This window comes from Rhinopithecus roxellana, chromosome 16 (genome assembly GCF_007565055.1).
Source record: "Rhinopithecus roxellana isolate Shanxi Qingling chromosome 16, ASM756505v1, whole genome shotgun sequence".
In the NCBI taxonomy this organism is placed as follows: domain Eukaryota; kingdom Metazoa; phylum Chordata; class Mammalia; order Primates; family Cercopithecidae; genus Rhinopithecus; species Rhinopithecus roxellana.
In genome coordinates, this window is record NC_044564.1 from 101,923,155 (window position 1) to 101,947,966 (window position 24,812).

The 24,812-nt window shown below is 36.9% G+C and overlaps 1 protein-coding gene across 2 annotated transcripts in view; it reads right to left on the reverse strand.

Moving 5' to 3' along the window:
* Nucleotides 1-565: 565 nt before the first annotated feature.
* Nucleotides 566-24,812, reverse strand: part of RAD23B (RAD23 homolog B, nucleotide excision repair protein) — a 48,891-nt gene continuing 24,644 nt past the window's right edge. For both annotated transcript variants that reach the window (XM_010389454.2, XM_010389455.2), the window contains 6 exons: nucleotides 21,063-21,118; nucleotides 13,560-13,687; nucleotides 10,652-10,787; nucleotides 8,768-8,895; nucleotides 7,793-7,963; nucleotides 566-3,248 (listed from right to left, as the gene is read on the reverse strand). In XM_010389454.2, the coding sequence (XP_010387756.1) occupies nucleotides 3,135-3,248; nucleotides 7,793-7,963; nucleotides 8,768-8,895; nucleotides 10,652-10,787; nucleotides 13,560-13,687; nucleotides 21,063-21,118 (733 nt within the window). In that variant the 3' untranslated portion in view covers nucleotides 566-3,134. The remainder of the gene's footprint in view (nucleotides 3,249-7,792; nucleotides 7,964-8,767; nucleotides 8,896-10,651; nucleotides 10,788-13,559; nucleotides 13,688-21,062; nucleotides 21,119-24,812) is intronic.

A 24,812-nucleotide genomic window follows, 5' to 3' on the forward strand; every position in this document is an offset into this window, starting at 1 on the left:
AATGTAAATTGAAACGCTGACATGATAAAAAAAACATATACAATTGAAACCATTTAAAAATGTAAAGATCACTCTTAGTTCATGACCACACAACAGGTATAAAAGCCAGATTTGGCTCACGAAGCTGTAGTTTGCCAGCCCTTGGCTTAGGAGGAAAAATGGGGAAAATGGACGGTGGAGGCCAACTGAACTTTATGGCTGGAGAATCCACCAGAACTGACTGGGTCAGGAACACTCATTGCCTGCAACTGCTTACTTTCAGCAGAACATTTTGTAGCAGCCTTTTGGCTGGCTGCTTCAGACAAGAAGTATGGAACAATGGAAATTTTATGCATTCCCTAAAAGACCTCACTAACCTTAACATCCCAGCAAATATCCCATCTCTTGTGTTGACTGAGAAAAGCACCAGGAGACCCAATAAAGTCAATCTAGTGCCTGGGCCTCCTATGTGATACACTCACCAATTACTGAAGTAAAAAGAAGTATCAGTGACAGAAGCATTGTCAACTTTCAATCTGATTCTATGTGACAGAATCATTTAAAAAATGAGAAGTGCAATGTTGGATGTATTGAAAATATTTTATAATCAATTCTCTAGAATCCTAGCCATCCAGTACAGGAAAAAATTATATTGGAACACTTCAGTATTTTTAAACAATGAAAAAAAATATTTGACTAGAGGATGAAATAAGAAATTTACATATACAAACTTAGGCTTCCTCACATTTCCCACAGAGCAACTAAACAAGAAAAAGATTTCAAGAAAATGACAATACACCTCAAATGCGAAATTCCAAAGTCAAATAGCTACTTACATTAAGAGATTTACCAGAACAGTTTGTAAATTAAACAATAACAGCAAAAGGCACAAAAAGCCTATTTCTTTTATGGTGTCTTGGCTGATTCTTTAAGAAGCAGATAAACAAGGTACTGTAAGGAACGATCAAAACTTGGCCTGAGCTGTCTTCCGATAATTATTAATCTTAGTATATCCAGATTTGCTGTCCAAGAACAAAAGCTCCATGCCACCTTCTGCTGTCACTTTCCAAGGAAGAGGCTGCTGTTTTTTTTTTTTTTTTTCTGTTTCCAGTTTTCACTATGCTCTGAGCAGATAGAGAATGTCATAAAATAAATGAGAGTATTCCATTATCCGACTAGAAATGCCACCTCTTTTCCCAATTCATTGCTCTGACTTGAATGATGAACGTATATACGAACTCTCATTTTATTCTCCTGAGAAATTATGCATGATCCATTATAAAACATACAGGTAATACAAAGTCCAAAAAGCCTGTCATGTTTATGGCAGTGGTGTGATCTCAGCTCACCGCAACCTTCACTTCCCGGGTTCAAGCAATTCTCATGCCTCAGCCTCCCAAGTAGCTGGGACCACAGGCATGCGCCACCATGCCTGGCTAATTTTTGTATTTTTAGTATAGATGGGGTTTCGCCATGATGGTCAGGCTGGTCTCGAACTCCTGGCCTCAAGTGATCTGCCCGCCTCGGCCTCCCAAAGTGCTGGGATTACAGACGTTAGCCACCATACCCAGCCAGTTTCATTTATTTTCATAAGAAATAGGTTATGAGTACGTGATGTACATGCTTGAAAGTCTTCACCATACTGTGCTAAAGATATTGAGAAATTATGCAGAGAGAAATCTGTGCAAATTCATCATCTTAGTATCAGATGGTTAACAAAAAAAAGGAAACAAAAAACAAAAACAACCCAAATTATTTCTTTAAATACTCTTATTTATACTCAGGAAAACAGATTTGAAAAACTGAACAAGTACACATCTGCCCCATTTATGATCAAATAACAATGCCAATGAAGGAGATTCCAAAGGAAAAACTGAGATGAAAAAATCCAAATAAAAGCCAACACTTGCTATTAAGATTTTTCTTTTAATATGCCATGAGATATCTTGATTGTATATTTTCCAAAGTACTTTCCAGCCACATCTCCCAACCCTTCCAAAAGATTTTGCCAGTCTTTCCAATGCAATAAAAGATGCTGGATTATAGTTTTCTCTACCATCTCTTTTTGAAAGCAGTATTATACTAATGACTTTAATGGTAATACACTCTTATCTAATAAAGAAACACATTTACAAATATCAGAAACCCAGTTTTGAAACATTTGCATTAATTTTGAACTGAATCAGCATTTTGTGGGTTTTTAAAAAGGCAGCAGTTTGACTCACGACTTGCTGATAAACACATTTCTGCTGAGGGAAGGGGAAAAGACAGGGAGAGTGAATGCTGCATTTCTCCATTGGCCCCGAAAGTGCTCATTTCACAAAGGGATACATCAAAAGCAAACATGCAATGGTTGTTTTAAAACTTTTACTGCAATATAACAATGAAGTAAACAGTAATTAGACACCTACCAATTTTTCCCCAAAACAAACAAACAAAAAAATGTAAACAGGAAAATAACTCTGCCTATACTTGTACAGCTTCTCAAATCATGTTAGAAGGGTCTCACATTCAATGATCAAGAAATTTTAAAATAGCAGTAATTATTTTCATTTTAAGAAAAGGTTCCCTTTCTCCCCCCCACCCCAAGTATTTAACATGAAAGAATGGGCTTCCTTACACATTAATTTTATACTTATTTTTGAAGCAGCAACAATTAACCTTTGATAATTTGGCATTTCTGTTTACAGTCGCTACAAAAATTCTTTTAATTTCACAAAGCCATTATCCAGTGTTGCCATGAAACAGAGACTGTAAATTCTAGGTAGCTAAGATTCTTTCTGAAACCAATGTTAAGTCAAAGAAATATAAAGCAGGGCATTACACTAAGTTTCTGGATCTAGTACACTAAAAAGAGTGAAACCTAAGAAAAGTTATCTATCTACTGTTTTACAGAAGAAATAAAGACCTGCAAAAGCTGATTTTTTGGTTGTATATATTTTACACACTGTGTGGAGTTGCGGCATCTGCTAATTGAAGCAGACATGCACTGTATTTATCCCTGCCCTATATCCTAGATCCCTCCCTCCCCACCCCCAACAATCTACTACCTTATACCAAGTATTGTGGATATGAGCCCAAGTCATCCCAGACAATCCAGTGAACAAGTTAGTGTAATGCACTGGTGTGAAGTGTGAGATATAAAAAAGTCCCTTTCAATCTTCATCAAAGTTCTGCTGTAGAAGAAAATTGGCAGCCAAATTCTCATTCTTCTCACAAGCAAAATATGCTTGTATCACAAGTCCTTCAGGAAATCCTAATGCCTTTAACTGGAAGAAAAAGGAAAAAAATATAAATCTAACACACCAATTATGGCACATTTAATTTTACTTACATATTACAGATTCCAGCATAGCACTAAAGACAGATCATTACTCAAAAACATACTGCAACCCAAAAAAGCTCGAGAATTTTACATGAATTCATCTCTATCTGAATATGGATTTACTGCCCAACCCAAGGGATTAGATGGAATCTAGACCCTTTCCTTTACTAATCACCTAAAAAAGTCTTTGTTTTCTAGTTAAAGCTTAAGAGATATGCAAATACTCTTTGGCCTAATTAAACATTAGTTGCTAATTGCTATGGTTTAAAAATAAATGACTCTATAGAAATGTGTAAATCAAATGGTTTTTAGTATATTAAGAGTGAAGATAAGGATGAGAGTACCTGGAGTATAGTTTAACCACCTCATCTAATTATTTGTAAATTAAAAGCAAATGTTTTATTAATTAATGCCAACTCATGTCTTTCATTTGGATCAAACATCACTCTCAATCTCCTTGCTTTATTCAACACTCCATACTAGAAAACCAGGTGACCAATTAGTAGTAATAACACATGGTACATTTTGAAGTAAAGACAGTGTTCTATTTTTATCTGCTTAACAGTCACAGCATTTTAAATGGTAATACTAGCTACTTAATTTCATTTTCCTAGTCTATTAAAAATCACTTGTAACAATACTCACTGCTTTTAAAAGCCTTTAAAAACTCAGCCAAATGTCACCCTCCTCAATTGTCTCAATCACCTTGAGTTAGATCACGTGTCCCAAACCCCCAGATGGTGAACTGGCACCACCCATTGGCCTGTTAGGAACTGGGCCGCCCAAGAGGAGGTGAGCAGTGGGTGAGCAAGTGTGAAGTTTCATTACAGCCGCTCCCCATCACTTGAATTACCACCTAAGCTCCATCTCCTTTTGTATCAGTGGCGGCATTAGATTCTCATAGGAGCATGAACTGTGCATGTGAGGGATCTAGGTTCTGTGCTCCGTATGATAGCCTAACAAATGCCTGATGATGTGAGGTGAACAGTTTCAGCCCAAAACCACCACCCTGCCCCACTTCCTAACCTAACTAATGCCTGATAATCGGAGGCGGAACAGTTTCATCCCAAAACCACTGCGCCCACTCCACCTCTGTTGGTAGAAGAAAAGGTCTTCTACAAAACTAGTCCCTGGTGCCAAAAAGGTTGAGGACTGCTGTTAAGATTATATTCGGAAATGACCCTTAAAATTTGGGCAAAAATCCCAATTCATCACGAATAACTACTGATCTATGAAAGGAGAAGAAATTTAAAAATCCGTTTGTTATCTGGGTTTTATCCAGATCAGTGCTAGGATAGGTGAGGTAAAGGGTACAATCCAACTGCCTGCTTCTACAAAACACACAATTTAAAGATTCAAAGACACAATGATCAAAAAAGGTATATACCGTGCAAATGGTAACCAAAAAAGAGCTAGAATGGCTATATCAGATGAAACAGATTTAAGATAAAAATTGTTACTATAAACAAGACATTTTATGATAAAAAAGGATCAGGAAGACACAACAATTATAAACATATAGAACAGAGCCACAAAATACATAAAATAAAAACTGAGAATTAAAGGTAGAGATTGGTAATTAACAATAATAGAGAAATCTATAGCCCCACCTTCAATAATAGATAAAACAGCTAAGGAAGAAGACTTGACTACAAACTAGATCTATCAGGTATTTATAGGCCACAATAAGAACTACATTATATTCTTCTTCAGTATACATAGAACATTCTTCAGAAATACCATGTTAAGCCACAAAACGAACCTCAATAAGTTGAAAAGTATTGAAAGTATGTTCTCTGATTATAATGGAATGAATTTAGAAAAGGAGAAAATGTGGGAAATTCATAAACTTGTAGAAATTAACACAATCCTAAATAACGAATGAATTAAATTAGAAACCAAAAGGGAAATTGAAAAACATTTTGAGATTAAAGAAAGCAAAAACACAACATACTAAAACCTATGGAATGCTGCTATAGCATAAACACAGAAGGAATATTATAGCTATAAACATCTATACTAACAAAGATAGATAATAATCTAATCTTAAACTAAAACTAAACAAAGAAGATCTAAACTAAACCTAATCTAAAAAAGGAAGAACAAACTTAAAGCAAGCAAGAAGGAAATAAACATTAGAGAGACTTAAAAAAAAAAACTAGAAAAACAATAGGGAAAATCAACAAAGTTATTTTTGTCATTAAAAAAAAAAATCAACAAAATTAAAACCTTTAGCTAAACTGAAGGGAAAAAACAAAAATCTTAGGACTCAAATTACTAAAATCAGGAATAAATGCAGGAACATTACTACTTTAACAAAAGAAGAAATAAAATGATTATATGGAAATATGTACAACTGCATGCCAACAAATTAAGACTACTCAGATAAAATACACAAATTTCAAGTCAAAAACCATCAAAACTGACTCTAAAAGAAATAGAAAAGTAGAATAGACAACTAACAAGAGACTGAATCAGTAATCACTAAACTTCCCAAAAAGAAAAGCCCAGGCCCAGACTACTGGTGAATTCTATCAACTGTTCAAAGAATTAACACCAATTCTTAATAAATACTTCCAGAAAACAGAAGAGGAGAAAGTAATTTCCAACTCACTCTAAGAGGCCAGTATTACCCAGACACCAAATTCAAAGACATCACAAAAAAACTACAGACCAATATGACTTATGAACAGATGCAAAAATCCTCAACAAAATACAAACAGGCTAAATCCAGCAACGTATAAAAAGGATCATACGCTGTGACCAGTAAAATTTATCTCAGAAATGCAAGGTTGGTTCAACATACAAAAATCAATCAATGTAATAAAAGCATACTAAAGGACAAAAATCACGATTATCTTAATAAAAAAAAAAAAAATTTGACAAAATTCAACACCTTTTTCGGATGAACAAACTAGGAACAGAAGGGAATTTCTTCAATCTGATAAAGGGCATCCACAAAAAACCCACAGATAACATCATACTTAGTGATGAACGACTGAATGCTTTCCCCTAAGATCAAGAACCAAACAAGGATGTTGTTGGTTCTTGCTAGTCTAATAATATACTGGAGGCTCCAGATAGGGCAATTAGACAAGACAAAGAAATAAAAGGTATCCATATTGGAAAAGAAGTAAAACTGTCTCTATCTGCAGATGATATGACCTTGTATATGGAAAATCCTAATGAACCCATGCACAAACTACTTAATGAATAAATAAGAGTTCAAGAAGGTTTTAAGATAAAAGATCAATATACACAATTAAATTGTATTTTTATATAGTTAGCAATGAACAATCTGAAAATGAAATTAAGAGAAAAATCCATTTATAACAGCATCAAGAAGAATAAAAATACCTAGGAATAATTTTTTAAAAAGTAGCGCACAACTTCTACACTGAAAACTACAGAACACTACTGAAAGAAATTATAGAAAAACCTTATTATTAATATGGCAATACTCCACAAATTTCATCTATAGAATAAAACAATCCCTATCAAGATCCCAACCAGCATTTTTTTTTTTTGCATGAATCAGACAAGCTGATGCTAAAATTTGTGCAAGAATGCAAAAGATCCAGAACAGCCAAAACAATCTTGAGAAACAATAATAAAATGGGAACAATGAACACTTCCCAATTTCAAAACTTACTTAGAAAGCCACACTAATATGCATTTTATCTGATTTCCATGTCAAAACACTTTGTAAGATAAGACAGGGCAAGTATTATGATTACTACAATTCCCTGTTTATAGTAAAAATGAGGGAGAAAAAGAATAACTAATCACGATATAAAAACTAGGTTACTGGAATCAGGATAGCAGAGTTCTGATGTTTAATATAAATAAAAAATAAATACAAGTAAAAACTCGAAAAAATCTAGAATTGGGTATATACTTCTAAGACTTTTTCTTCTTGAATTTTAACACAGCAATAAAATTATACCTTTAGTGCTTGTCCTTTGGCTTCACAGAAGACAAGATGGGGGAACAGGGTTAAGAGGAGACTATCTTTACCGCAATCCATTGGGCAATGCTCTATTTTGGCTCTGTCCATCAGAACTATCTCCAGTAAACGAAAATGTTCTACATTGGTTCTATCCAACAGTAGCCACTAACCCCATGTGACTTCTGAGCACTTGAAATGGGGCTAGTGTGACTAAAGAATTTTTTTTCTTTTTTTTGAGACAGTCTCACTCTGTTGCCCAGGCTGGAATGCAGTGACGCAATCTTGGCTCACTGCAACCTCTGCCTCCCAGGATCAAGCAATTCTCCTGCCTCAGCCTCCCAAGTAGCTGAGATTACAGGTGCGTGCCACCACTCCCAGCTAATTTTTGTATTTTTAGTAGAGATGGGGTTTCACCATGTTGGCCAGGCTGGTTTTGAACTCCTGACCTCAGGTGATCCGCCCACCTTGGCCTCCCAAAGTGCTGGGATTACAGGCGTGAGCCCAGCCAAGAACTAACTTTTTTAAAGTTTTAAACTCACCCTTTCTATAGCTTCTTTTTCCTGAGGCGTTACTTGAATGTAGTTCATATGACCACTTCCAGCTTCTGCAATTCCTCCACTGCCACCTCCACCTCCTCCTCCTTGACCACCAGCTTCTTGAACTGGTTCATTTAACATCTGAATAAAATGCTCCTGGTGTTGGCTAATTTGCTGTGGTGATGTGAATGACAGAGAAAAATAATACATTGATATTAAGCATCTACAGGAACAGAGGAATTCTAAATATCCCTAAGAGAAAAGGCTACACTTTTGCAAACGTAGTATTTCAGTGATTCTGGATTATTCAGTCTTTGGAAGGATGTGATTTCTTGTACATTAGTAAAGAAATGCAGTACTTTTGGGCAAAGTAAACAGTGAAGAAATTCAAATTCTTAAGTGCTCTGAGCCTCCTGTGCTAAAAAACAAACAAGCAAACTACTGTGGCACTATAAGAACAGAACTTATTCTGTATACTTGCATATATTTTTACCTTCCACACTAGTGGGCACTAAAATGCTGTATAAAATTCAAAATACTTGGTGATTTGAGCATTAAAGAAGCCCCACACCTATTTTTTCTAAGAGTAAGTTGTTCCTATTGCTTAGAAGTTCCTAAGAAAAAGTAATAAGTAATAAGCTTGTGAAAAGTGATTTAAAGTTAGGCAGTTTCTTTGTTAAACAGCTTCCCAAATTCTTTAATATATTAATGTCTACTGGGAATCTCCAAGAAGGAAATATAAAATGTTTCCCAAACTTATTATTATTTGGTCAACTTAATTTAACCCAACGTCTATATCCCAACTGTTTTTTTAGTACACTTATCCAGATTACAACATTCTACTAAGTGTAGCTTGGAAGAATACATTCACCATTCTCAAATACAGAGCTGTATTTGAGGCGGGGAAGGGCCGTTCATGGACTTTTTCAAAATGTGATACACTCTAACCCACTTGTGAAACTGACACTGATTAGTCACCTGAAGTAATTGAGGATTCTCTCGACCTATCTGCTGTAGTAATGCTGGAAGCAGGGAAGGATTCTGTTGAATAATTTGTCTCATCTGTTGAAACTGAGGCTGATTCCGTAAAAATTCAAGGGGATGTCCTAAAATACACATAAACGTTTTTAAACAAAAGCAGTAAATACATATACAAAGAGTGGTTCAACAATACATTTAGACAGCAAACATATCAAGTAAAAAATGATTTGTCAGATGTAATAAATGAAGTAAATAATGATTAAATCTTCCAACCGTATCAACTTGCAAGTTTTATACAGCAAAAATTACTCCTATTAGCAAATGCAGGGAGTACAGAACGCTGACTGTAACATGAACCAAACTTGTCTATAATTGCCCTTGGCACTCAATGTTATAAAATAATCCTAGAAACTTGTCCACTACGCGTGTTCTATCAAAATAAAAAGTACTAAAAATTGTTCCTGTTGCTTAAAAGTTCCTAAGAAAAATATACACCACAACTAACAAAAACTCACTACTTTATAAACAATGAAAACCCCTAGAAGAACACAATCTGAGCTTGAGTTCCTAGGAAATGCTAAACCAAAGTAGAGAAAGATATTTAAAGTCTGAGGTCAGGCTTGCAAATCAGGAAAAATTTTAATACAAACTTACATTAAGGAAGACTTCTGGTTATTACCATTAAATTTCAAACATTTGTGAACTACAAAAACTTCAGATAAATAAGCTGTATGGCAATCTAGTACTAATATACCTAAACTCTTCAGTCTAAAATCCATTCACAATAATAAATGTTAATAATGCCAAATAAAATATAAAATACAGAACTTGTGGCTTTTTCAGGGTGCTGGTGCTTCTCTGGTTATGCTATAGGAAACCAAAAATCGTACATAAAGGAATTATGTTTTTGAGATTACTAATGAAGAAAAGAGAATTTTTAGATGTATGTTGTAATTTCCTATTCAGGAAGACAATCATTCAAACTGAAATGACCACAGCACATGGGTTTTTTATTCTTCCATATATAATACTAGCTTTATAGGTGAAGGCAATGAGACTTAAAGACTATGTTACCTAATAAGTGCTGAAAGGAACAGAACCCCAAATCCAAAGCAGAGCTGTGGCCATCTCTTTCCACTCCCATGCTGAATCACAACAAAAGGCCTGTCCTCTGGAGACTGTACACAAAGCACTGAGTGACCTCTGTCAACCAGAGGTGACTATCATAATCAGAGCTAGGAAATGCATAGAAGAGTGGCCTTTTCAAGATCAACAGTTTATATTACTTTATTAATATACAGAAGAACGAACGAAGGAGAACACTGTGTAATTCCTAAGCCGACCGCAGGTTCCAGGCTCTGCTCTGTAGTCAGACCTATAGCAATGTGTGGGTATGGTCAGTACCCCAGTAAGGAGACTTCAATTCAAGCTCTGCTTTCTCCTTTAGATACAAGGTTTGAAACCTCTCAGGGTCTCATTTCCTTGGTTGTATAACTACTGAAATCCTGCTGGCTTTGAAATTACATACACTTTGGAACATTTATGGAGAGAGTTAAGAGACAAAGTGAGCAAACCATTCTGAACAGCATCAGAAAGTAACACTAAATACAAACTGGAAAGCATCTTTTCCTTAAAACAAATAAAACAGAATATGCCCTCTGACAAAACTGCAACACTGGTGTTTAATATCAGCAAGGATACCTTTTAAATCCACTTGGGAGAGTTTCTTTTGGGCCCTTCTCAAACATTAGTGAAGAGAGAACTTAATGAATCATTCAACTGCTCTGGGAATGAACCTCATTTCTGAAGTATTTCAGATTAAATCATTTTACACTAAAAATTCAGGGCCATTCCTTCTCCATCCAAAAGATTCCACTTTACCTCCAGAACTTGTTGTTGTCGTCGTTGCTGTCGTAGTTGCTGCAGCTGCAGCCACTGCTGAAGACTGAGGAGCCCCAGTACTAGCTGCTTGAGGGGGGTCAACCACAGCCTGACTTTCTCTATCTCCAGGGATTCCCTATAACAGAATTTTCAAGCTTTAAGATATCCCTTCAGGCAAAATTAAATATTATACAGAGTAAAAGATTTATAGTCTATTTAACATCTTGTCTGATTTTCAAAAGCATCAAACAGATGTCTGCTTCAACTAAAAGTAAAGGATTATTAAGCTGCATGGATTAAAATTAGATTAGAAATGACCTGGGTGCATTATAAAAAAACCCACATTGCTGTAATAATGCAAAGCAGCACTGTCCAGCAGAACTTTCCATGATGATGGAAATTTTCCGTGTTGTCCAATAAGACGCCTACCAGGCACATGTAATTGGTGTCAAATGTGAAAAATATTGATACATGTACCTTCTTAAAACTGAACATAACCAAAGGTTTTTGTGCTACCTATTACTTCAGTTGACTTTTTAACTTCTTAGAAATCTTCATCAGCTGTTACTCAGTGACAAAAAGGACTGAATTTGCAATCCTAGCTTAAGATAATCCAAAAAGAGTTTTTGATGCACATTTCACAGTTCTGAAATGACTCCTGGGGGAAAAAATATCTAATGGATACAGACCAGGTACACAGCGGTCAGGCAGGAGGATCTCCTCTACTGATCCATGGTACTGAGTAAGTGTCACTCAGAAAGTATCTCATAAATTTGACATACTTTTGAGTAAAGCGTTTCTTTGAGAAAGTGTCAAAGTATTTCATAAATATGAGCTACTCAAGTATCTCCAAAAATTTAATTTTCAAAACGCACAAAATCGATCTAAAATAAACTGAAACCATTTAGTTTTTAGGTGATGCCTTTTGTAAGCTTATAGTACTTATCTTTTAAAGTTATTAAGAGCTTAAAACTGCATGTACTAAAATCTTTTGGGACACCTATTTTGATGTACATGATTGATTAAGACTTGTCATTTAAAAATTTTAAAAAGTCTTTATTAAGTTCTTACAGATTTTGAAAAGAAAAGAATAAAGAACCAAGTATTACAATTGAATAAGATGATAAATGCTTCCATTTCCTAATAAGCCAGAAGCCAAAAGCAACAACATATAAAGGATGAAGGTCAACACAGCAGGAAAATGGCTGCATGCATTAGATGTCACTCCAGGCATTAAAATCAATGTTTTTGAATGAGTTCATCATTTCAAACCCTTAACTTAGATGGGCAGTTATTTAAGTGCTAACAAACTATATTTAGGATCCAAAGGGTCCATCAAATTCTGTTTCATTAAACTAAAAAGTTAATCTTCATTGCTACAGATTGACCTCTATTCTCACACATGTTACATAGCCTCTTGTTAGGTAAGTGCTCAACATTTCTTCTTTCCATCCATTCACCTTATCTGTTAACTAGTAACAGTTAAAGGCAACTTTTCCCCTCCAGTCTATGAAACAAACAGCAAACATACAAAAAACATTTTAGTTATAAATTGTTTGATGAACTCATGACTCATCTATTTATTTGCATTTGATGCTATACAGCAGTTTTAGCATTTAGCAACTTTGGTAACAATGATTCTTTTTTTTTATACCTCAAAACTCCACATTCATTAGATCAAAATAACTGATACTGTTGAACTTATGCAGAATTCTAAATCAGGTGTAAATGAAAGCCTCTCCATAAAAGCTAATACTTTTATACAATCTGTTTAGGGTATGCACCCCTCACCAAACAAATTCACAACAATTATTAATTCCAGAATTCCAAACAAACTGGATAAACTGCCAGCATTTAAAGACACTACTCAAGAAGACAATGAAAAACTGAATTTAAAAAGATAAAATAATATGCTAAGAAAAGGTTTTGTGAATTTCACATCCAAATGCATGGGCAAATAAATGGTGAAGGCAGAGTACAGTTATGAGGCTTACAACTGACTCTTCTGAAACTAGCCAGCTACCTGAAAAGAAATTTTAACAGAAGTACAACTTAGACACAAAGGACAACCTAGACATAAAGGAATGGGTTAAACTGTGGATTAATTGCCAAGAGTTAACTCTAAGATACTAAAAGAGCAACTCTAAGATGGTATTTAGGGCAATTCAGACTTCGATAATACTCCAAAACACCAGACAATTATAGAATAGAAGATTTTTTTTTAAAGTTAATTCAATTACTTTAGCCTGTGTCACATCTATAAAACTAGCAGACTTTTCATCTTAATACCAAGTGTTTCAGTCAATGTCCACAACAATCTTATTTCTCAAAAACTCCCATTACCAGTAAAAAAAGAAAACTTTATTCAAAAAATCCCTCAACTCCTACTGACTACAAAAACAAATTCAAATGCTAATGGAACCAAGTAAATAACATCATTCGTTAAATGCGTGATGTTACATTGGTAACAGTGAATCAGAGGATAATGAATTAGATTCTATGATCTAAAATATTTTCCTAAATCCTTTGCAAAAATCTGGGATCCAAAGTTGTCCAGATAAACCACAAATCTGTACTTATATGTGAAATTTCCCAGATTTTAAAAAGCTGGCAACTTATTACAGATATATACATAGTATAAGCAAAAGAATTTGGCCCAGACTCTCAAGCTTAAAATTTTTGTTCTTAATAATTCATGCACAGTGGCACCTAAAAAGCTACTACAATGCTGGACCACTATATTAAAAAAGGTTACATTTTATTAACACAAAATACAAACATACTAGAAAAAAAGCACTGTATATCATCTAGCATATATCATACAGGTGAACTGATCCTTTAAAATCTGTTTCTTTGAGATTTTGATCTTAAACAACTAGAATGGAGTAAAGTAAAACATGTTTCTCACCATTAAAAGATACTCCACTGCTCTGTCAGGGTTGTTGAAACTGGCTCTCAGGGCTGCAATTACTTGCTCTCGTTCATAGCCCATTGACATGATCTCAGTTACCATATTCTCGTAAGACTGACCCGTCACTAAAAAGGGAGGGTGGAGGGGAAAGAAAAGGAACATTTAATAAATAAGAATTCTCTATACATTTCTTGATTCATGTATACATTTCAGGCACAACTGTGCTAGGAATACAAAGATGCGTAACAGTATAAATTACAACATATATGTAGTAGGTAATGGTCCCCCAAAGATGCCCTCCGGTTTGAATCCTGGAACCTATAAATAGGCTACATGGCAAAGGGAAATTGAGGTTATAGATAAAATTAAGGTTGCTAATCAGCTAACTTTAAGATAGAGACCTGATGCTGGATTATCTAAATGGGTCCAGCATAATGACATGAATCCTTAAGAATAGTAGGAGGAGGCAGATGAGAGGGTCAGAGAAACAGGTGTGAGGAGGAGGAGACAAAACCAGGATAAGAGATGTTAGGCTGTTGCCTTTGAAGATGGAGAAAGGGGCTACCAGCCAAGGTATGTGAACAGTCTCTAGAAACTGGACAGGATCAGGAAAAAAATTCTTCCCTGGAGTCTCCAAAAAGGAACTCCAGCTCCCTAATTTTAGTACAGTGAGCCCTGTGTTTCACTTCTAACCTACAGTACTAGAAGATAGTTAATCTGTGTTATTCTACACCATTAAGTTTGTGTTAACTTACTACAGTAGCAACAGGAAATTCATATAATACGTTTCAGAGTATAATAGAAAAATGAGGTACAAAGGTAAGGGAGAATCAGGAGGTCAAAGAAGGCAACTGATAAGAAGAGACACCGAATTCTGAAAACATGCTGGGGAAGGGATGGCATTTCAAACCATCAACTCTGATGCAACAAGTTCAGTTTCCCTTTGATACCTTATATAACTAAAACAGTGGGGAAAGAGAGGTTAGGAGCTAGAAAGTTAAAATCTTGTACACTATACAAAGTTGGTAAAATGCCCTAAGCGCTAATATTCCAACAAGTCACTTCTAAAAGACTCCTATGCTCCCTCCTCTCAGCACAGACAACACTCTGAATAAATGAAAGTTATTTTCCTCATAAACTTACCTTACTTAAAACTATCGTCTCTTCCGCTTGTGTTCTGGGGGACCATTACCAAACTGGATTTGGTTATCCTCTCTTCTCCACCAACATCTTTCCCCCTCTGTGTAATTATCCTGGGTCAGTAGTTAACTATGTCCTATATTTCACCTTAAAACAAAAACACACCTCCCTCCTTTGACTTCATCCTAATTCCTCTTTGAGGAACCATCTGTTCTCTTCCCATCACAGCCACAGCTATTGAACATGTGTCCACTTTCTCATATTCCACTCATTCCTCAACTAACCGCAATTCAGATTTCCCTCTCAAATGTGTCCCACCATTATCTGTTTGCTCTCTTTAAACGAATGACACCTCTATTCACCTAAGTGCTTGAACAGAAACCCTGGGGATCTCAGTTCCTTTTCCTCTTCCTTCCACACCTCATTTACCAGCATACCTGGTAGGTTAGATCTCTAAATTACACCCCAAACCCATCTCTTCATTCTCTACTGTCATCACTGAAGACAAGCCCACAACAGTCTCTACATGGGATTACACCATTTCCAACTCTTGTCTCCCTATCTACAATCTATTCTTCAGCCAGTTGCAAAAGTCAACACACACACACACACACACACACACACACACACACACACACACACAAACCCTCATCTCATTTCTGGCTCCCAGCCCTCAACAATGCTCCACCCACCACACTTATCTTCCTGGTGTTACTTCAGCAGGCCACACCTTTTCCTGCCCCAGGGCCTTTACACAACACCTGCCATCTTTAGATGGCCAGTTCCTTCAACATGCTTCAGTTCTATATTTAAAAGGTATTGCCTAGCCATCCCAGGTAGCCTTCTGTTTTTTCTTTAGGGACGCCCTTTGTGTTCTTAGTATCATTTATCTTTTTTCTTTTAATGTTTCATTATTTTTTTCTGGCCCCAACTGAATGTAAGTTTGTGCAGAAAACCATGCCATTTTGCTTATTTCCCTGATAACACAGCTGACACCGAGTATCTGTTGAATAAATAAATTTTTTCTGCAGAATTTTCCAAATAAAGGTGTTTAATAGCTAAAAAACCCCTAAATATCACAAAAAGATTAATCATTTGATATCTTGTTTAAAATATTGACTTTCCTTTTCCCATCCCATAAAACAATAATTTTTAATTATTATTTTCTTATCTACTGATATAATTCGAGCACAAAGCAACTCAAGTAGCAATACACTTTCAGTAACCTAATTCCCAGATACAGAAATCAGTATCAATACAACTGAAATTAAGAGCTACAGAAAATCAGAACTGCGTTATTTTAACATAGTGTTTTTCTTTTAGTTCTCTCTACTTCATAAGGAAGGTTTAATTTCAACTCCTTTAAAAGATGAGGAGGTAACAACAGCTTGGAGAGATGAATAATTTGGTAAAGGCCAGGCGTGGTGGCTCACGCCTGTAACCCCAGCACTTGGGAGGCCGAGGCAGGTGGGTCACGAGATCAGGAGATCAAGACCATCCCGGTCAACATGGTGAAATCCCATCTCTACTAAAAATACAAAAAAATTACCTGGGCATGGTGGCACGTGCCTGTAGTCCCACCCACTCAGGAGGCTGAGGCAGGAGAACTGCCTGAACCCCGGAGGCAGAGACTGCAGTGAGCCAAGATCATGCCACTGCACTTCAGCCTGGTGAAAGAGCAAGACTCTGTCTCCAATACAAAAAAAAAAAAAAATTAGTCAAAGTACTAAGTCATGGTGCAGAGATACAACAAACGCAGGCTGATAGTGAAGAGTCTCCACACCTAATCATTACACTATGACTCCTAAAATCATGTTTCCTAGTTAAATTATAGAATCTCAAAAAATACTCATAAGCAGTGTGATACTTTTTAGATCTTAAAAGTCCAAAGGCAAATAACTTGTAAAAAGAACTAGAGAGGCTGGCATGGTGGCTCACACCTGTAATCCCAGCACTTTGGGAGGCCGAGGTGGGCGAATCACCTAAGGTCAGGAGTTCAAGACCAGCCTGGCCAACGTGGTGAAACCCCGTATCTATTAAAAACACAAAAATTAGCTGGGCATGGTGGCAGGTGCCTGTAATCCCAGCTATTTGGAAGGCTGAGGCAGGAGAATTTCTTGAAACCAGGAGGCGGAGGTTGCAGTGAGCTGAGCCTGCGCCACTGCACTCCAGCCTGGGTGACAAAGACAGAGAGTGAGTCTCAAAAAAACAAGCAAACAAAACGGGAGAGACTGGACAAGAAACAGAGTAATGAGGCCAAAGAGATGGTGATGAAGAACCTTATGTCATTCAGAATAAGCTTTGATCATATTACCTCACTTCAAATATTACCAGGCTATTGTAATCAAAACAGCATGGTACTGGTATAAAAACAGACTCATCGATCAATGGAACAGAATAGAGAACCCAGAAATAAAGCCGCATACCCTACAACCAAACTGATCTTCAACAAAGTCAACAAAAACATGCACTGGGGAAGGGACACCCTATTCAACAAACGGTGCTGGGAAATTGGATAGCCATATTTAGAAGAATGAAACTAGACCCAGACATCTCATCAAACACAAAAGTTAACTCAAAACAGATTAAAGCCTAAATATTAAGACCTGAAACTACAAAAAACGGAGAAGAAAACCTAGAAAAACTCTTCTGGACACTGGCATAGGAAATCTAACAAAGTGCTATTATCTAGAACTTAAACATCAAGAAAAAACCAAATAACCCCATTAAAAAGTGGGCAAAAACCATGACTGGACATTTTTCAAAAGAAGACATACAAGTGGCCAACAAACATGAAAAAATGCTCAACATCACTAATCATCAGAGAAATGCAAATTAAAACCACAATGAGATGCCCCATCTCACACCAGATGCCAGGCAAGGATGCGAAGCAAATAGAATGGTTACATACTGCCGGCGGGAATGTCAATTAGTACATCCTTTATGGAAAACAGCACGGAAATTTCTCAAAGAACTTAAAAACAGAACTATCATTTAATCCAGAAATTCCACTACTATGTATATACCCAAAGGGAAATAAATCATTATATCAAAAAGATACCTGCACTTGTATGTTAACTATGGCATTATTCACAATAGTAAAGATATGGAATCATTAAATGGAGGATGAGATAAAGAAAATGGGGTGTGTGTGTGTAAAAGTACTCACCCATCAAAAATAATAAAATCATGTCTTTTTTACAGCAACATGGATAGAACTATGGAGGCCACTATCCTAAATGAAATAACTCAGAAACAGTCAAATACCACATGTCCTCACAAGTTGGAACTGAACCATAGGCACACATCATATAGAATGGAATAAGACATACTGAAAACGACAAAAGGTGGGGAGTGGAGTGTGGGTTCAAAAATTTCCTGTTTGGTACAATAAATGTTCATTATTCAGGTGATGGCTACACTAAAAGCCCAAACTTCACCACCATATATTATGCATGTAAGAAATCTGCACTTATACTCCCTAAATATATACAAATTTTAAATATTAAAAAGAATAAGCTTTGGACTTACTTTCTAGGTCATGAGGAACTATTAAAGGAATTAACAAAGACCCCATCAGAGTTGCTTTTTAGAAAATACACTCTGGTAAGGAAGAGGTAGACCAGGTGGATAAGGATAATGCAAGAGTTTAAGTGAAATAAGGACCTGAACTAAGGCAACTAAATGACAGTGAAAACAAATATTCCAGAGACTTTAAGAAAGGGAGTCATTAGTAACTGTGGAATGAGGGGAGGAAGGGGAAGGGGGAATGAGGAAGGAAGAAGAAAGAGAGGTCAGAGGGGAGAGGAGAGAAAGGAAAAGAAACAGACTCACTGGGCCAAAAGACGCAGAGGGTGGATTAATGAATGATGGTACAAGTAAGAAGGGAACAAAAGGAAAGACTCAGACTGGGGAATAAAAAATGAGTCAGTTTGAAACCTAAAGTCATGGAAGTTCTAAGTTTTCTAGTTGACAATGTCAAGATAAGAGTCTGGAGTTCAGAGGGAGATCTGTCCTGCAGCTATAATTTGGGGAATCTACATAGTATATGGATGGTATTGGTCATTCCCATAGTTTAAACTTTGAACTATGGCCTAGAATGGAACCATAGAAAACTCATACATTTAATGGTCAGGTAAAATAAAATGAATTAACTGGCCAGACGTTGTGGCTCACGCCTGTAATCCCAGCACTTCGGGAGGCCGAGGCGGGCAGATCACAAGGCCAGGAGATTGAGACCATCCTGACTAACACAGTGAAACCCCGTCGCTATTAAAAATACACAAAATTAGCCAGGCGTGGTGGCACGTGCCTATAATCCCAGCTACACAGGAGGCTGAGGCAGGAGAATTGCTTGAACCCGGGAGGGTTCAGTGAGCCAAGATCACGCCACTGCACTCCAATCTGGGTGAGAGAGCGAGACTACATCGAAAGAGAGAAAGAAGAACTAAAGAAAGGAAAGAAAGGAAAGAAAGGAAGAAGAAAGAAAAGAAAGAAAGAAGAAAGAAAATAAACGAAAGAAAGAAGAAAGAAATGAAAGAAAGGAAAGAAAGGAAGAAAGGAAAGAAAGGAAAGAAGGAAAGAAAGAAAGAAGAAAGAAGGAATTCCCTAGAAAGGAAAGAAAGAAAAGGAAACGCCCCCCTCCCGCCCCTGACCCGTCCCCCCTCCATCAAACGCCCCACCTCCCCCCCGCATCCCTCCCTCCCTCAATCCCGCCCTCCCTACCTCCCGACCGCCCTCCCCAAACCCTCCCTCCCGCCCATCACCTCCAGCCCGCCCTCCCTCGAAAGAAAAGAATCCCCTCCCTCCCTCCCCTCCCGCCCGCCCCTCCCCCCCTCCCTCACCCTCCGCCCCTCCCGCCCTCCCCTCCCTCCCGCCCTCCACTCCTCCCTCCCCCTCCAAAAAGAAAGAAAAGAGAAGAAAAGCAAAGCAAAGCTTGAGAAGGAAGAGCCTGAGGTATGGATCAGGAGGAGTGGTGTCACAGAAGCCAAAGAAGGAAAGTTTAAAGAAGCAAGGTTAATTTGTGCAGCAACAAGATAAATCAGAATAAAATAAAAAAGCAGGGAATCAACATAGAGACTTGGGTAAATTAAAGATGAAAATGTAGAGGGATCCCGAGACCATAAAGTTGAGAATGGGAAGTAAGACATCGTCACAGAGGCTTGAGTATAGCAGCAGCAGCTACAGCATGGCCTCCCAGGCTCCCACTCAGGAGCATCAATGCATTACAGCTGCAGCAGCAGTGACCACAGCCAGAGCCTTCAGCACCATTCGCCGCAACTGCCAGCTGGCTCCAGCCCCGAGGCCACAGACAGTTTACTGATCTCTGGGCAATCCTATTCTCCAGCCCTTCCAATTCCTAACAGTTTCCTGAGATTAAGCCTTTCCTTGTATGAAATAGAGTGGTTTCTGTTTTCCTGGCTGGAGACTAACTCATACTGTATTTGATAGCAGTGTGTTTTAGGACACTTCCTCAAAGACGAAAATCTGGGGTTGGCACACCCAGGCAATCTTAGATAATTTAAACTACTGTTTTGCTACTACATGTACATGCCATTTTCCATGGCAACGAGGACACCACGGAGTTCCAGCCCAACTAGGTCAGAGAACCAACTCAGATGCTAGGAGGTGGTACTGCTGCTGGAACTCTGCTGCTGTAGAAGCTAAGCAGGAATCCAGAGCCTGTACTGCACCAAAGCTGCTGTTTCTACCTATTCCTTGCTTTCTCCCTTCCTGCCATTTAAGAGCACCAAACAGTAGGAACGGAGTTGCCAGCCAATAAACTAGTAATTAGCAGGAACTATAACAGAGATGCTACAATGGGAGAAAAAAAAGAGGTGCTTCATTTTGACAGACTGGGGTGACGGGAGATGGAAAGGCATTATTCAGCAGGTAAAAGTTGGGATAAAAAAGCATTTTTGCTGCAAGCCAATGCAAGCAACATGATACAGATGGGAATGTACAGTGCCATCAAGTTGGAATTAAGTCTGAAGGTGTATATACATGAAGTGTGAGACAGATCTAGAAAAATGTCATATCCATTTCAAAGATCCTTTGTAATAAACCCATACACAGATCAACCATGTTAGGATCACATTTAAAATTTCCATCTGGAAAATGGAAATTTATTTGCTTTAACCAAGTATGCTCAACTCAGAGCAAGTTTTAAATAACTCAATACATAAATATTAATTTAAAAGTCTTTAGTAACACTTAATTGAATAATTACTTAATTCAATCATTTTACAGCTTGATTATAAATAACCATGCAAATTATTAACACTTTTATCATGATCTAGAAAAGTGAAGCCTCTTACCTATCTCTTCACAGGTTGTTTACAAGGAAAAGTAGACACTTACCAAGTGCACTCGTTGCATCTTCAAAAAGGTTTGACCGAGAAGAATCTCCCGACGTACTGTAAAAGGATTTTAGAACAATCATATTTTAAAAAGTATATACAATTTAATTTACAATAGTTTAGTAACTATCCAATTTGTAAACAGATTCTTTGATTTTAATTAAATATAAAAGTCTGACTACAGTATTTAAACTGTCTATTCTAGATTAAATCCAAAAGCTTTATCTACAACATTTGTGGTTTGGGAAAAATTTTCAATCTTGGTACTCCTTCCATTCTGAGAATCCATCATTTTAAATGTCAAAATATATAAAATATCCTAACAGACAGCACCTGTCTATTGAATACAAAAAAGATAATGCACAATTATTTACCTGAAGTAATTTACATGAGAAGTTAAATAATTTATAAATCAAGTCACACCAGAAGAAATATCAAAAGCAGTATATAGTAAAATAGCACATGGAGAAACCAAATTAGGCTATAGTCTTTACATAATGAGATCTTACAGATAAGTTCTGAACGAGGACACTGAAAGAAGACATTCAAATAAAGAAATATAGCATATGCAAAAAAGGTAGATATGGGTTAAATCCAAGTTTGAATGTAACGAAAATCAGTGTAAAAAGATTAAGTTTCTGTTGGGAAACTACAGAGAAGTCTGCAATAAAAGAAAATTATGAAAGACCATGAAGAGCAGGCCAAAGAAAAACAAACTTAAGTTTACAACAGTGGTAAAGGTAGTAAGTAGTTGGAACTTTAAAGCAGACACACATACACACTTAGACCTGTGTCTCAATTAAAAAAAACACCCATTATATTTCAGTTCCGAGAAAGCCTTTGGTAGTATACAGTAAGAGCAGAAAACCCAAGTTTGGATTCGTAAATTACTGAACCTTTCTAAGCCTGTTTCTTCATCAGTACAATGGTCAGTGATAGTATCACATACTCCAGAGTGTTGTGGGTAGGGCTACACTAGTACAGTGCTTAGCAAAGTGCCTTGCATCATAACACCCAATATGAATATTATGATTAATATAGTCCTTTGGTATAATTTTTAAGTTCTTCATTAAATATACTGTAAAACTAGTACAGAGAAAATAAAATTTCAAAAAGCACAATATATAAAAACTAAATTTTTCCTACCCCTAACCCAGAGACCACCACTATGACACCAATTTCTATTTAAAAGAATAACAATTTGCATCTTACTTTTTTTTTGTTGTTTTGTTTTTTAAGCTTTTGTGTTTTTTAACTTAACAATCATTCTATGTCGGCACAATCAAATCTACTTCAATTTCTTCCCACAGATGCACAGTATTCCATTTAAAAGACCAAATTAAGCTCTTATTAAGGAATGTGTAGTTTGGTTTCCTGCATTTACATTCTTTCTACAGTCAAATTTATCAATCTTTCCTGCTACAACTTTTGTCGTTGTTGTTGTTGTCTTGCTTAGGAATGACTTCGCAAAGTGAAGATTATTCTTTCGTTCCCTTGTTCTCCATTAGTTTATGGCTTTTCTTTTGCATTAAATCCATATCCATCTATAATTTATTTTTGCAGGTGTATAGTATGAGGGGTCATTCTTTTTTCATTCCAGATGATGAGATCTCAAGCATTTTCCCCACATTGTTCTGAAATGGTATCTTTATTTTCTATTAAGTTCCTGTATCTATTTGGGTCTATTTCTAGGCTACTGTTGATTTCCCTGACCAATCTTTGTAATATGAGCCATTCCAAACTGTTTTAATCACTACTGTATAGTACATTTTAAAATTCGGTAAGACTCGTCTCCCTTAGAATAATTTACACTATTATCACACATTCTCTTTAAAAAGTTCTCTTTAAACACCACAGATAAGACTGGGTGTACTTATATTTTAACCACTATTCTTTAATCTTGATTCTGTCTCACTACTTCTCCCCTCTCCAACCACAGAGGAAACCACTCATCAGTTATATGTCAACGCTTGCCTACTTCTCTTCTATACATTAACATGCATACCCACAGAAAATGTACGATGTTGTTCATGGGTTTTGTCTGGTTTATGGTTATCGCCTATACTCTTTTGCAACCTGCTTTTTTCACTCAATAACAAAGCCTCAAAACCACACTCATTTAACATGCTTATATAGTACATACTTTAACTGTCTTGTAGTATCAGATAGCAGGGTTTCTCAAATTTTACAAAGTTCAAGAATCCCAAGTATTCACCAGGAGGGCTTGTTGATTTCCGGGATCCACTCTCAGATAATTCTGATTTACAGGTCCAGGGTGGCCCAAGAATTCATGTCAAACACACTCCCAGTGATGCTGATGCGGCCTATTGACAACTACACTTTGAGTAGTCCTGTTCTCTACTACGAATAAACCACAGGTCAATTTAGGATTCCAATTTGTCCTTTAATTACAAACAATACGGTCATGGGCACAAGTGCAGTTCCTCTCAGGTAGGTATCAAGTGGAATTTGCACTGTAATAGACAATTTTTAAAAGAACAAAATTGACCTAAAGAAACAAATCCCTAATAACAAACGTCAGGTCAGTGGTCATCAACAGACTTCCCCACACTCCACAAACTCTTATCAGCTTATCTCCTCATAATTATTCACTAGGTTTTGTGTTTCACAGGACAGTAGATATTTTCCAGCAAAGATAAAGGAACTAAGACACATTTAAGCAGCTTGTTTTCTGAGTTTCTCTCGTTCCTCTCTTCTGATATTTCTCTGAGGTAAAATTTTCAGAAATAAGAATAAGCAGTTGGTATACAAAGTCCAACTAAGAAACTCTAGTGTCTGCTTTCGGGGATCACTGACCATCAAGTTACTTATGCAACTTCTGTATGTCTGAAAAGATAATCCTGGCTCTTTTTAGAATAACGTTAAGTAAAACTCCGGGAAGAAAATAACAGTAGAGTAATGGGCCGGGTGTGGTGGCTCACACCTGTAATCCCAGCACTTTGGGAGGTCAAGGTGGGTGGATCACCTGAGGTCAGGAGTTCGAGACCAGCCTGGCTAACACGGCGAAACCCCTTCTCTACTAAAAATACAAAAATTAGCTGGGCGTGGTGCCATGTGCCTGTAATCCCAGCTACTCAGGAGGCTGAGACAGGAGAATCGCCTGAACCTGAGCCGCGATCATGCCACTGCACTCTAGCCTGGGTGACAGAGTGAGACTCTGTCTCACACACACACAAAAAAAAAAAAAAAAAAAAAAAAAAGAGTTAATGAAGAAACAAATTTAAATCTATGGCATTAGTACATTAAAATGTATTGATCAACTTTAAAATTCTCACACTGTAAGTTTTTTTTAAAGGAGCTTAAAGCAATTAAGAGAATAAGATGTACTGTGCCGACTGACTTAAGACGTATTGTTTGCAATATTTAAGTGCTTTGGTGAACCAATTTTTTAAATTTCTAAGTTCCCTCTCACACACAGACCTGATCAACAGCTCTGTGATGTAACAGCTTAACCTGACTCTACATGGTATCCACTAGGATAAGAGGGTTGAATGCATTTCTAGTTGTACATGGGAAAGATGGATCAAGTTAGGCAATGGTGTCACAGAATACTTAAAGCAGTGTTCCAGCAAGTAACAGCGCAAATATTTTATTGCCTAAACCCATGTTATATTCTTAGGGAATCGATTCTTTAGAAAGAGACTCCTGAGTAAGCAATGAATCTGGTGGCTCAGACTCCTCCAAACACGGTTGACTAAGTCAGACACAGAAACCACACTCAAAGGCAGAA